The 12,643-nt window shown below is 37.5% G+C and overlaps 1 protein-coding gene across 1 annotated transcript in view; it reads right to left on the reverse strand.

Moving 5' to 3' along the window:
• Window positions 1–883: 883 nt before the first annotated feature.
• The window catches only part of LOC116546566 (coiled-coil domain-containing protein 14-like), a 13,987-nt gene continuing 2,227 nt past the window's right edge, over window positions 884–12,643 (reverse strand). The window contains exons 2-5 of the mRNA XM_032272786.1: window positions 3,951–4,006; window positions 3,570–3,642; window positions 3,262–3,331; window positions 884–3,173 (exon numbers count right to left, since the gene is read on the reverse strand). Coding sequence (XP_032128677.1) covers window positions 3,013–3,173; window positions 3,262–3,331; window positions 3,570–3,642; window positions 3,951–4,006 — 360 coding nt within the window. The 3' untranslated portion in view covers window positions 884–3,012. The remainder of the gene's footprint in view (window positions 3,174–3,261; window positions 3,332–3,569; window positions 3,643–3,950; window positions 4,007–12,643) is intronic.

Raw genomic sequence — 12,643 nt, forward strand, 5'->3', positions numbered from 1 at the left:
ACACACACACACACACACACACACACACACACACACACACACACACATACAGATGTTTGTTTCTAGAAAGTGCTACAATTTGGTAAATTACAAAAACAACAGAGCAGTTGAATCGAACAGTCAGAGGTTTCTAATGAGTTAAACCTAGGAACACTTAGAAATTAGGAAATAATTTCTAATATTGCAACCCTAAGGCAGACTGTCCTATGGAAGTAGGTCCTTCCCTTTAATTATGAAAATATGGGAGAAACACAGTAAGAATACTGCACCCTGATCACAAGCCAGAACTGCCAGTTCGGCTGTAATCCAAATAAGAATTTAATGCTACCGACCCAGAATGCCAGGATCTTCCATCTGCCAATCCAAATCCACCTCTACTGGTCTTCACCTTGCTCTCCCTGGAATGCTGATCTATATGGATTACAAAGAGACAGTCCTTCATGGATCACTCCTCCTGCTAATATGTCTTGCTGTATATACCAAAAAAGCAAGGCTTTGACCTAAGCTCTTTACCTGGGCCACTTCTCAGGGTTGTGTTTGCAGTGAGCAACCTTGAGGGATAAGGTAATATTTCCCTCTGGGGCAAGCACAGGCTTGATTACTGCTTACTATCAAAGTGGCAGATTCCCCAAGCTTAGTGTTCCTCAGCTGCCACCTACACCTAAAGGATGTGCAGCATCCATTTGGATCCACCGAATCACTCCATTGGGAATTAGGGTGAATGAGAACCAACACAAATATGCTGATGCACATACTGCTTCCTATGCTGTGAGTAATAAAGTCCCTTGTCTCTGACCAGTAGTTTTGTGTCTTCTGCTAGCATCCATGACACAGTGAAACTAACTTACTAGCTTGTAAGAGTCAAATTCCAGACCTGATATACATCAGTAGGGCTTCAATCCAATGGGAGTCTTGGCATATGAAGAAAAGGAAGAAGCATGAAGTCAGGAAATACACTTACCCTGCTCCCTTTCTATGAGGTCACCTTGGGCTGACTTTGTCCTTTCAATGAAGCTAACTGCTCTTCTCAAGGTAGCATATTCTATAAGCAATACCACTTTCTAGGTCTAGTAACTCTCCTAATCCCTTATGGCCTAGAGATGATAACAGCTCTGCTGCTGCTGCTAGCAAGACCCAGCAGGCAAAACTTGTGGTTTTCCTATGCCCTACTCATACCTTTACCATGAGTCCCTTTGTAAATAAAATAAACCCTCCTCGAATTACCTCAATTTGAGTGTTGCCATGTGTTTCCTGTTGGAACTCTGACAGAAGCAGTTAAGTCAGGATCCAACAAGTTGCTACCATGACACCCACTCTCAGCCACATATATCTCAAATGATAGATCCTTGAGGAAAGGTGCCCTGGATAAGAAATAACCCGCCTACAGACAAAAAGTAGGAGACTGGAGGAACAGGTGCTATTGCTCCTTTCTTTCTCAACTGGGCTGCAATAAAAAGGCCTCAACTTGAAGAGTTAAGACCAGGGTTTAGCACTTTTTTTCTTAAGAGGTCAAATAAATATTTTAGGCTTAGCAGGCCAGATGATCTCTGTCACAACTACTCAACACTGCCGCTGCAGTACAAAAACAGCTAATAAAAACACAATAAATTAGCTTGGCTGCATTCTAATAAAATCTTATTTACAAAATAAAATAATTAAACATTACTTATAAAACTGGCTGTAGTGTGCTGAGCTGACTTAGACCAATGTTGTCCAATAGGAATATAATACAAACCATATATATAACTTAAAATTTCCAGTAACCACATAAAAGAAGAGGTAAAATTACTTTTCATATTTAAGCCAATATATCAAAAATATTAACATTTCAGTGTATAATATAAATAACTGAATTTTTTTGTATTTAATCTTCTAAATCTAGCATGCATTTTACACAAAGCACAATCTAAATGCTAAATTATCATCCGAAATACTTGGTCTATATTTAGATTTAATAAAATTTACACTTAAAAAGGTAGGTTCACATGCCCAAGTTATTCCAAACATACTTAAAAGTTTTATAATACCTGGATCAATTTTCAGTTTTAGAATTTCATTTTAAATTAATTTAAATTAAATAACACTAAAAATTCAATTCCTTGGTTGTACTAGTCATATTTCAGGTGCTGAATAGCCACATGTGGCCATGGCTACCATCTTGAATAGTGCAGGTCAAGACAATATAAGGCTAATGTTACTGACCTCCAAGATGAGTTAGGTTTCCCCTGCCTTAGTTCTCTATCCTGGGACTATCTGAAACATCAACTCCTAGTCCCATGAATGCTCTACTCTTTCTCAGCCTCCTTGCTTGAATTCTGATCTCTTAAGACACAGGGTTACTGCCTTAGATGACTTTCTAAACTTCATTCCTTGCCCAAGCTGAATCTAAGCTTGCACTACAGTGCTGACATTTCTGGCCCACCTGAACTATAGAAGTGGCTAGTCTAATTCTCATCCATCTGAATTCTCATTGTGGACTTTTTCATCTTCATTTTGGGCGATCTTGTCCTCTAGGCCTCCAAGGGACAACAAAATCAAAACTTTCTTGTTCTAAACCAGGAAAAGTTAGCCGTCAGGGTGTAAAGTACCCTTGGCTACATTCACCATCAATGAGCAGGAGGCTCTTTCCTTATTGATCCAATTATACCTTCTTATGCACCATGTATCCTAACTGTGTAACTTGAGATCAGCTTGACCAACTTAGGATACATATATATATATTTTTTTTTAACATAATAATTTTAAAGCAACAACAATAAGTATACACCTGAATTACAGCCAATTTGTGATTATCTATGAAAACAAGTGGCAGAGGAAACTAACTCTATATACTTCCCAAAAGTCATTCTGAGTTTGAACTTTTTCTCCTGTAAAACCCAGTCTTTTTTTATATAACCACTCAGCAATTAGAAGCTGAATAAAAAAAGACAGGCATAAGCACACATAAACCTAACCAACACTGATTATTAAAATGAACTGCATAATCCTGATAATTGATCAAAATACCCACAATTAAGGATTATCTTTAAATAAGAGAAAAAAAGGCTTACATGTTTCTTTCCGGACTATGAAAGGAACAGTATGTTTTTCATGTCTTTTCTTTTTAGATCCATATTTTCTGCTGTCTAAAGGTCTAGAATTAGATCTGTTTTCTAAATATGCTGATTCTAAACCTATTAATAAAACAAAAATTTGTTAATATCAAAATAATGACTTAATTGAGAAAAGGTATTCAGCAAAGAAGCATTTAAAAAAAAAAACCTGAATCTTCATTTCTCAAAATGTTCCTCAGCAAAGAAGCACAACCATCAAGCCCATGTACAGTTTCAGCCTGTAAGGAATAAAGTCATTTAGAATACATTTGTATATAACTGTTAGTATAGGAAAAAAATATACATTATGTAGTTTTAAATTTCTTTATTTACAAGCAATTTATTATAGGTAGAAAAGATGTTTTAAAGCAACAGACTTCATACTTCCTTAGCGCAATTAATACTTTGCATTTTATTCCTACTTTTTAGCTTCTACCTGAAAACTAATTAGTGTATATTGTATCTATTCAATCTTACCTGACTTTCTGAATCAGAATGGATGGAATAGCCAGAATCTGCCTTAAAATGTGATATTTTTCTTAAATGGGTCCTGGAAAATAAGCTCATTAATATTCTTATATTTTTTTCCCAAAATACATTAGTCATTTTCTTTCCAGCAAAGACTAGACAAGAAAGCTTGACCCACCAGGTACAAAATGAATTTATAAGCACATTCTAAAGATTAGAAAGACTGTTAAACACTAGAATGATTAACACAGGTAGATATGAAAAGTTGTTCCCCAGAGCGTGTGATGCTAGAGGCCTACCTAATTTTCTGGGGTAGATGACATGTCTCCCAGCCCAAAGGCCTGAAAAATGTCTTGAAATCTGAAGTTGTAAATGTCTTTAAGTACTTACCCTTTCTTCCCATTTGTTAATTTAGCAGGTCCAGTGTGCCTTCCTGAAGATAACACCTATGGCGTAATATATTATAGCAGATAAATATTTTTCTATTAGATTTTCAATATGCTATCTTGATAAAATGTAAGATGACTTTTTTTTTTATTCATCTCAAACTAAAACTCTGTACCCATAAAACAATACCTTCCCATCCCCTCTTCCCCCTCACCCTAGCAATTACCATCCTAGTTTCTATGAATCTGACTACTCTAGAAAGTTTATGTAACTGGAATAATACAGTATTTGTCCTTTTGTGGCTGGCTTATTTCAGTTAGCATAATGTCTTCAAGCTTCATCTATACTGAAGCAAGAGTCAAAATTTTCTTTCTTTTTGAGGCCAAATAATATTCCATTGTATGTATGTACCATATTATTCACTGTTTTAATTAATGTGATATATCCTAAAAATCCACAATTATAATTCATATATTAAATTTCTTTTATGTAAAATGTCAAGCAAACAACACATACATTTGTTACTTAAGTCTATTTAAGATGAAAAGGAAATTGACATACTATTTTAAACTAGAGGTAACTACTACACTAAGTTCAGACTACATTAATCCCTAACCATGTTCTATATTCCCAAATTCTTTGAAACATACAAGTTAATTCAAGATACAGAACAGAGTTCTTAACTCTGGTTCCTTTTATGTACATTCTTTAGAATGCCTGGTAAGACCAGCAAATGAAAACTCTAACCTTTCTCTTTATCTACATCTCACTGTCTTAATCTTTCTTTGGAAACTCATATAGCACTGTTGCTTTCTTAAATTTTTTTTTGTTTGTTTTAAAAGTGAATAATGGACAACATTTTGTGTAGAAAAACAGGAAGAAATAGGTATTTGCTTTTACATGCACCCAGTATCTTGAGTTATGCCAGAAACAGTTCATCATGGTTGTCTCTGGGGAGGGAAACTGAGTATCTGGGGGACAGAGCAAGAAAGGACACTTTCCATGGCATACCATTTTATATCTTAATAACTTTACACCAGATAATCTCTATTCAAAATAATTTTAAATCAACATGAGTTGAAGTCCCTGACTCCCCCCTCGTTCTACCCTCCAGATATAGTTACTGTTGGCAGTCTCATTTATAATTTCTCTTGACATATATACATATTTCATTTCAAGACAGCTTTGGGCAGTAACTACCAAACTTTCTAAAGTTATGTGGCATTCTATCATATGCATGAATGTGTGTTCCATCCTTCTAAGAAAATAACTGAGAATGCATTTTTTAAAAAACTGGGTTGGTAAGAGTTACACTTCTAGAGATAATTTAGAATATGATGGAGGAAATGAAGCCAGCAGTGAGAATCAACAATGTAGGAAATAAGACATTGTGAAACATCATTCCACTAGTCTGTGCATCACACTCTCAGGGTCTTTCCCTTTAGTATATCCATGTCGATGTCCTGGCTGGAATCATAATAAAAACTCCAAGCCATACTATAATACCATACCGTGGATCAAGTCCAAAAACAACTACCAAAATTATTCTTTCAAATTTGGTTTGTTTTTTTTCTAAAGTACACTGTTGTTTTGATCGATCCAAGATGGCCATTTAGGAACAGCTCAGGATTGCAGCTCCCAGTGAAAGCGCAGAGGGTGAGTGGGCGCCATATTGTTATTGCCCAAAGACGAAGAAATTCCCAGGCAGAAGAGCCCCACCGGTCACCAGCACGGCTGTGTGCGCCGGCATGGCTGCTTTGCCCCGCGTGGCTGCTTTGTCAGCGCCCCAGCGCAGCAGTTCTCTGTACAAAATACACTGCTCTGGGCGCCCTTTTGGCTGGCGATTGGAGCCACTGGAAGTCGCCCATTCATCTATTTAAAAAGGGGACTGAACAGGGAACCAGGACAGTGGATTCCAGGGCAAAAAAAGCACCATGAATCTCAGTGCCACTGTTTAAGCCAGCGCAGTGAGTCGCCGCACAGGAAAACACACAGATCCCGGCGCCTCTTCAACAGGTGACTGGAACACCAACTTAAAAAAAAAAAAAAAGGCTCTGAGGCAGAGAGCCAGGCAATCAGGCTCGGCTGGTCCCACCCCCACAAAAGAACAGCAATCAGAAACTCTCTGGATTGAGAGTTTCACAGCAAGTGCAGCTGAAGCCGGGACAGTCCAGCTCTGTGGGGGAGGGGCATCCGCCATTACCAAGGCACTCCACCACTACGGAGGTAGCCAGCCAATGCTGAGGCAGCCCGCTGTTGCCAAGGCAACCCGCCACTGAGGAGGCAGCCCGCCGTTGCCAAGGCAACCCGCCATTACAGAGAGAGTCCGCCAATACAGAGGTGGGCCACCAATGCCCAGGCAGTTCTAACTACACCCACATAAACAGGACTGCAGGGAAGTTCACTCGGCAGCTGGGCGGAGCCCACAGCAGCTCAGCAAAGCCTCTACAGGCAGACAGTGACTAGGCTGCCTCCTTGCTGGGAGGTCGAAGATCAACTCAATGAAATAAAACGGGAAGGCAAGAATAGAGAAAAAAGGGTAAAAAGGAAAGAACAAGGTCTCCAAGAAATGTGGGACTATGTGAAAAGACCCAATCTACGTTTGATAGGCGTACCTGAATGCGACGAAGAGAATGAATCCAAGCTGGAAAATACTCTTCAGGATATTATCCAGGAAAACTTCCCCAACCTAGCAAGGCAGGTCAATATACAAGTCCAGGAAATACAGAGAACACCACAAAGATATTCCTCAAAAAGAGCAACCCCAAGGCCCATAATTGTCAGATTCACCAGGGTTAAAATGAAGGAGAAAATACTAAGGGCAGCCAGAGAGAAATGTCGGGTTACCCACAAAGGGATGCCGCTAGGTATTGATGGAACGTATCTCAAAATAATAAAGTTATTTGCAAGAAACCAACAGCCAATATCATACTGAATGGGCAAAAACTGGAAGCATTCCCCTTGAAATCTGGCACTAGACAAGGATGCCCTCTCTCACCACTCCTATTCAATATAGTACTGGAAGTTCTAGCCAGAGCAATCAGGCAAGAAAAAGAAATAAAGGGTATTCAAATAGGAAAGGAGGAAGTCAAATTGTCTCTATTTGCAGATGACATGACTGTATATGTAGAAGACCCCATCGTCTCAGCCCAAAATCTACTGAAACCGATAAGCAACTTCAGCAAAGTCTCAGGATACAAAAATCAATGTGCAAAAATCACATGCAGTCCTATTCACCAATAACAGACTTAAAGAAAGCCAAATCAAGAATGAACTGCCATTCACAATTGCCACAAAGAGAATAACATACCTAGGAATACAACTAAGAAGGAACGTAAAGGACCTCTTCAAGGAGAACTACAAACCACTGCTCAACAAAATAAGAGAGGACACAAATAGATGGAGAAACATTCCATGTTCATGGTTAGGAAGAATCAATATCGTGAAAATGGCCATACTGCCCAAAGTAATTTACAGATTCAACACTATCCCCATCAAGCTACCAATGACCTTCTTCACAGAACTGGAAAAAAACACCTTAAACTTCATATGGAACCAAAAGAGAGCCCGCATAGCCAAGTCAGTTCTAAGCAAAAAGAACAAAGCGGGAGGCATCACACTACCAGCGGGAGGCATCAAACTATACTATAAGGCTACAGTAATCAAACCAGCACAGTACTGGTAACAAAACAGAGATATAGACCAAAGGAACAGAACAGAGGTCTCGGAGGCAACACAACATATCTACAACCATCTGATCTTTGACAAACCAGACAAAAACAAGCAATGGGGAAAGGATTTCCTGTTTAATAAACGGTGTTGGGAAAACTGGCTAGCCATGTGCAGAAAGCAGAAACTGGACCCCTTCCCGACACCTTACACTAAAATTAATAACTCCAGATGGATTAAAGACTTAAACATAAGACCTAACACCATAAAAACCCCAGAAGAAAATCTAGGCAAAACCATTCAGGACATAGGCGTAGGCAAGGACTTCATGACCAAAACACCAAAAGCATTGACAACAAAAGCCAAAATATACAAATGGGACCTAATCAAACTCCACAGCTTCTGCACAGCAAAAGAAACAGTCATTAGAGTTAATCGGCAACCAACAGAATGGGAAGAAATTTTTGCAGTTTACCCATCTGACAAAGGGCTGATATCCAGAATTTATAAAGAACTAAAACAAATTTACAAGAAAAAAACAAACAAGCCCATTCAAAAGTGAGCAAAGGATATGAACAGATACTTTACAAAAGAAGACATACATGAGGCCAACAAACATATGAAAAAATGCTCATCATCACTGGTCATCAGAGAAATGCAAATCAAAACTACATTGAGATACCATCTCATGCCAGTTAGAATGGCAATCATTAAAAAATCTGGAGACAACAGATGCTGGAGAGGATGTGGAGAAATAGGAACACTTTTACACTGTTGGTGGGAGTGTCAATTAGTTCAACCATTGTGGAAGACAGTGTGGCGATTCCTCAAGGACCTAGAAATAGAAATTCCATTTGACCCAGCAATCCCATTACTGGGTGTATATCCAAAGAATTATAAATCGTTCTACTATAAGGACATGTGCACACGAATGTTCACTGCAGCACTGTTTACAATAGCAAAGACCTGGAACCAACCCAAATGCCCATCGATGATAGAATGGACAGGGAAAATGTGGCACATATACACCATGGAATATTATGCAGCCATCAAAAATGATGCATTTGTGTGCTTTGTAGGGACACGGATGAACCTGGAAACCATCATTCTCAGCAAACTGACAGAAGAGCAGAAGATCAAACACCGCATGTTCTCACTCACAGGCGGGTGTTGAACAATGAGAACACATGGACACAGGGAGGGGAGCACTACACACTGGGGTCAGTTGTGGGGAAATAGGGGAGGGACGGTGGGGGGTGGGGACTTGGGGAGAGAGAGCAGGGGGAGAGATGCCAGATGTAGGTGATGGAGAGGAAGGCAGTAAATCACTGCCACGTGTGTACCTATGCAACAATCTTGCATGTTTTTCGCATGTATCTCCAAACCTAATATGCAATAAAATAAATAAATGAAAAAAAAAAAAGAGATATGGATGAAAAAAAAAAAAAAAAGAAACGAAGTGAAGTTTTTTTTTTTAAAGGATTATATAGCTATCTTATTATCTCTTCCTCTTTATTTCGTGAGTGGAAATGTAAGACAAGAACTTTCTTGATTTTTCTATTCTCAAGTGAGGTTTCAATACATATAATTATCAAACTACATCTGCAAAACCTGTATAATTCTGCATTATCATTTCAATAGTCTCTAATGAATGTGGATGCTCAAGTGACAACTACCAGCTCAATGGTATGAGTTGCAAAAACATTATCAAATATTGATTTATGAACTTGGAAGTTTATTTGGTGTTACTGAGTCTGAACACATGGCCAGAGAATGGAGCACAAGGTACTTGTTTGCATGCCATGACTAATAGAAAACTTTCCTAAGATATCGCAAGACCATGCTTTCTAAAATGCTACAAGAGTTGGTATAAATGGTATCACTGAGCTTTAACCTATCCAAAGCCAAGTATGAATGTCTTTCCAAAATGCTTTTTAATAAAACAAATAAGGTTTCAATTGTAAAAATTTATCCAATTTCTTTCCAAACTTTTGATCCATGCTACAATGGGACTATAAATCTATCTCAAATAAAACTCCAAAGAGCTTTAAAAAATAAATAAATAAATAAAATAAAGTACACCGTCTGAGGTACATGTCTGGCATAACTATAAGATATATATGGTGTTTCTCCAAAAAATATACACAAGACTATCTTATTTTTTAATAAAAAAAATTGTATTTTATCAACTGAAAACATTTTTCTCTTTGTATGACAACATTATGAAAATCAAAAAGCAAGCCACAAAGTAGGAGGAAATATTTGTAATACGTAGATCTGACAAAGGACTTTATTCAGAATACATAAAGATATATCACAACTCAATAATGAGACAAACAAGCTACTTAATAAATGAGGAAAAGATCTGAAAAGACACAAGGCTATCTTATAGAAAATCTGGTCAAGAAAATTACCCATGATACAAGTACCCTGAAACAGTAACTGTCATATTTGAACAATTCCTTTCAATTTTTTTGGTAGTTCCTACTATGAAATAATAGCACAAAGAAGTCCTATATATGCTTCACTCAGAGTCTATAACCTTTGACATTTTCCATGTTCTCTGTGTATATACAGAGAGTATTACTTTTTGCCTGAACCATTAAAGTTGCATATATAATACTCCTTTACTCCTAAATATTTCCTAAAAACAAGGCCATTCTCTAATACAACTACACTATAATTATCAAAACCAGGAAATTAACATTGATACAGAATTATGATCTAATGTTCAGAGCTTATTTGCATGTTGTCAATTATCCAAATACTCCCTATTACAAAAAAAAAAAAAAAAAAAATCCCTCTGGTTCACGCCCAATCCAGGATCACATATTGCATTAAACTGTCATAGCTCTTTAGCCTCCTTTAATCTATAACAGTTCCTCAGGCTGTCATTCATTGTCTGTTATAACCCTGACATATTTAAAGAGTCTAGGCCAGTTATTTTATACAATGTCCCTCTGCACATTTAGATTTGCCTGATGCTTACCCACGATTACACGCAGGTCATGCATTTTTGGCAGGAATCCACAAAAGAGATTATGTTCTTCTCAATAAAGAGACATGTCAGTTTGTCCCATTATTCATGATGTAAACTTTGATGACCTAAGATGGTGTCTGCCAGGTTTTTTATTGCAAAGTTTCTACTCTTATCTTAGTAATTGTTAGCATTTTTTGAAGAGATACTTTGAGATTACGTAAATATACCAATCACCAAACTTTCACCCCATAGTTTTAACATTCATTATGATTCTTGGCTGAATCAATTGTTTGACAGATGGTGATTTTCTAACTATATAATCCTTCTACATTTATTAGTTGGCATTCAACTTTAGGAAAGCACCTTTTCCTTCTTCCTTGTTAGTGGGGATTCGCTGATTCCTATTTTCTTCGGTAGGTTATGATCCATTATTATCACTTTATTTTGATGCTCAAATTGTCTCAAATTTGGTTGCTGAGAGCCCCTTGAATTTGATTCCTGTATCACTTTAACATGTCCCCATCACTTTCTGAGCTATTGCTTACTTTCTACAACAAGGTGCTCCCGGTTCATCTTTTTAAAATTGTCATCAGGGTATTTAAAATGAGATCTACCTTCCTAACAAAATGTAGTATTAACTATAGACATGATATTATACAGCAGATCTCGAGAATTTCTTCATCTCACATAAATGTAACTTTATACTCGCTGAATAACAATGGCATCTCTCCCTTCCCATGACCCCTGGCAACCACTATTCTATTCTGTTTCTATGAGTTTTAACTTTTTTAGATACTTTATGTAAGTAAAATCATGCAGTATTTGTCGTTCTGTGACTAGCTTATCTCATTTAGCATAATGTCTTCAAGGTTCATCTCTGTTGTTACATATGAGAGCTATTTCCTTCTTTTTAAAGATTCAGTAATAGTCCATTTTATGTATATACCACGTTTTCCTTATCTTTTCATCTGTAGATATTTAGGTTATTCCCACATCTTGGCTATTGTAAATAGTGCTGCAATGAACACGAGAGTGCAAATATCTCTTCTGTATCCTGATTTCAATTCTTTTGGATAAATTCCCAGAAGTAGAATTGCTGGGTAATATGACAGTTCTATTTTTAATTTTGTGAGGAATCCCCATATTGTTTTCCATAGGGGCTATACCATTTTACTTTCCCACTGACAGTGTACAAGAGTTCCAATTCTTCCAAATCCTTGCCAATACTTTTAATTTTTTTAGCAAGTCATCCTAACAGGGGTTAGGTAATAGCTCATTGTGGGTTTAATTTGCATTTCCTTGATGATTAGTGATGTTTAGCATCTTTTCCTATACCTGTTGGCCATCCACACGTCTTCTTTGTAGAAATGTCTATTCAAATCCTTTTTTCATTTTTTAAACAAGTTATTTGTGGTTCTGCTTTTGAGTTATAGAAAGTCCTTATATTTATTTTAGATATTATTTATCAGATACATGGCTTGGAAATGTTTTCACCCATTCTGTAGATTGCCTTTTCACTCCTCCATCACTCATTTCCTATGCTGTACAGAAGCTTATTAGTTTGATGTAACCACACTCTTCTTTTTTTTTTGAAACGGAGTTTCGCTCCTGTTACCAAGGCTGGAGTGCAATGGCGTGATCTCGGCTCACCGCAACCTCTGCCTCCTGGGCTCAGGCAATTCTCCTGCCTCAGCCTCCCGAGTAGTCTACACTCTTCTTGTGATTCCCCTGCTCAGCCCTGGAATTGGTCATTTTTCCAAGAAGCCATGACTCCTTAGGGGACAGTGGTACTTGGAAACCAAGATCTAGATACTAGATGTGTTCTTTGCTATTGGGGCTTCCAATCATTTTTCATATGCATTTTTTACTTAGTCATAATAACTAGATATTTGCAATTTCGAATCTTGTGTTTTCTACTTTTAAATCTTTTTCATATTCAAAATTTTTTTTTTTTTTTTTTTTTTTTTTTTTTGAGGGAGTGTCTTGTTTTTTTGCCGGGTTGGGGTACATGGGCGGGGTCTGGGGTCCCCCCAACCCCCGCCCCCGG

Source organism: Sapajus apella, unplaced genomic scaffold (genome assembly GCF_009761245.1).
Source record: "Sapajus apella isolate SASKATOON/1434 unplaced genomic scaffold, GSC_monkey_1.0 scaffold1067, whole genome shotgun sequence".
Lineage (NCBI taxonomy): Eukaryota > Metazoa > Chordata > Mammalia > Primates > Cebidae > Sapajus > Sapajus apella.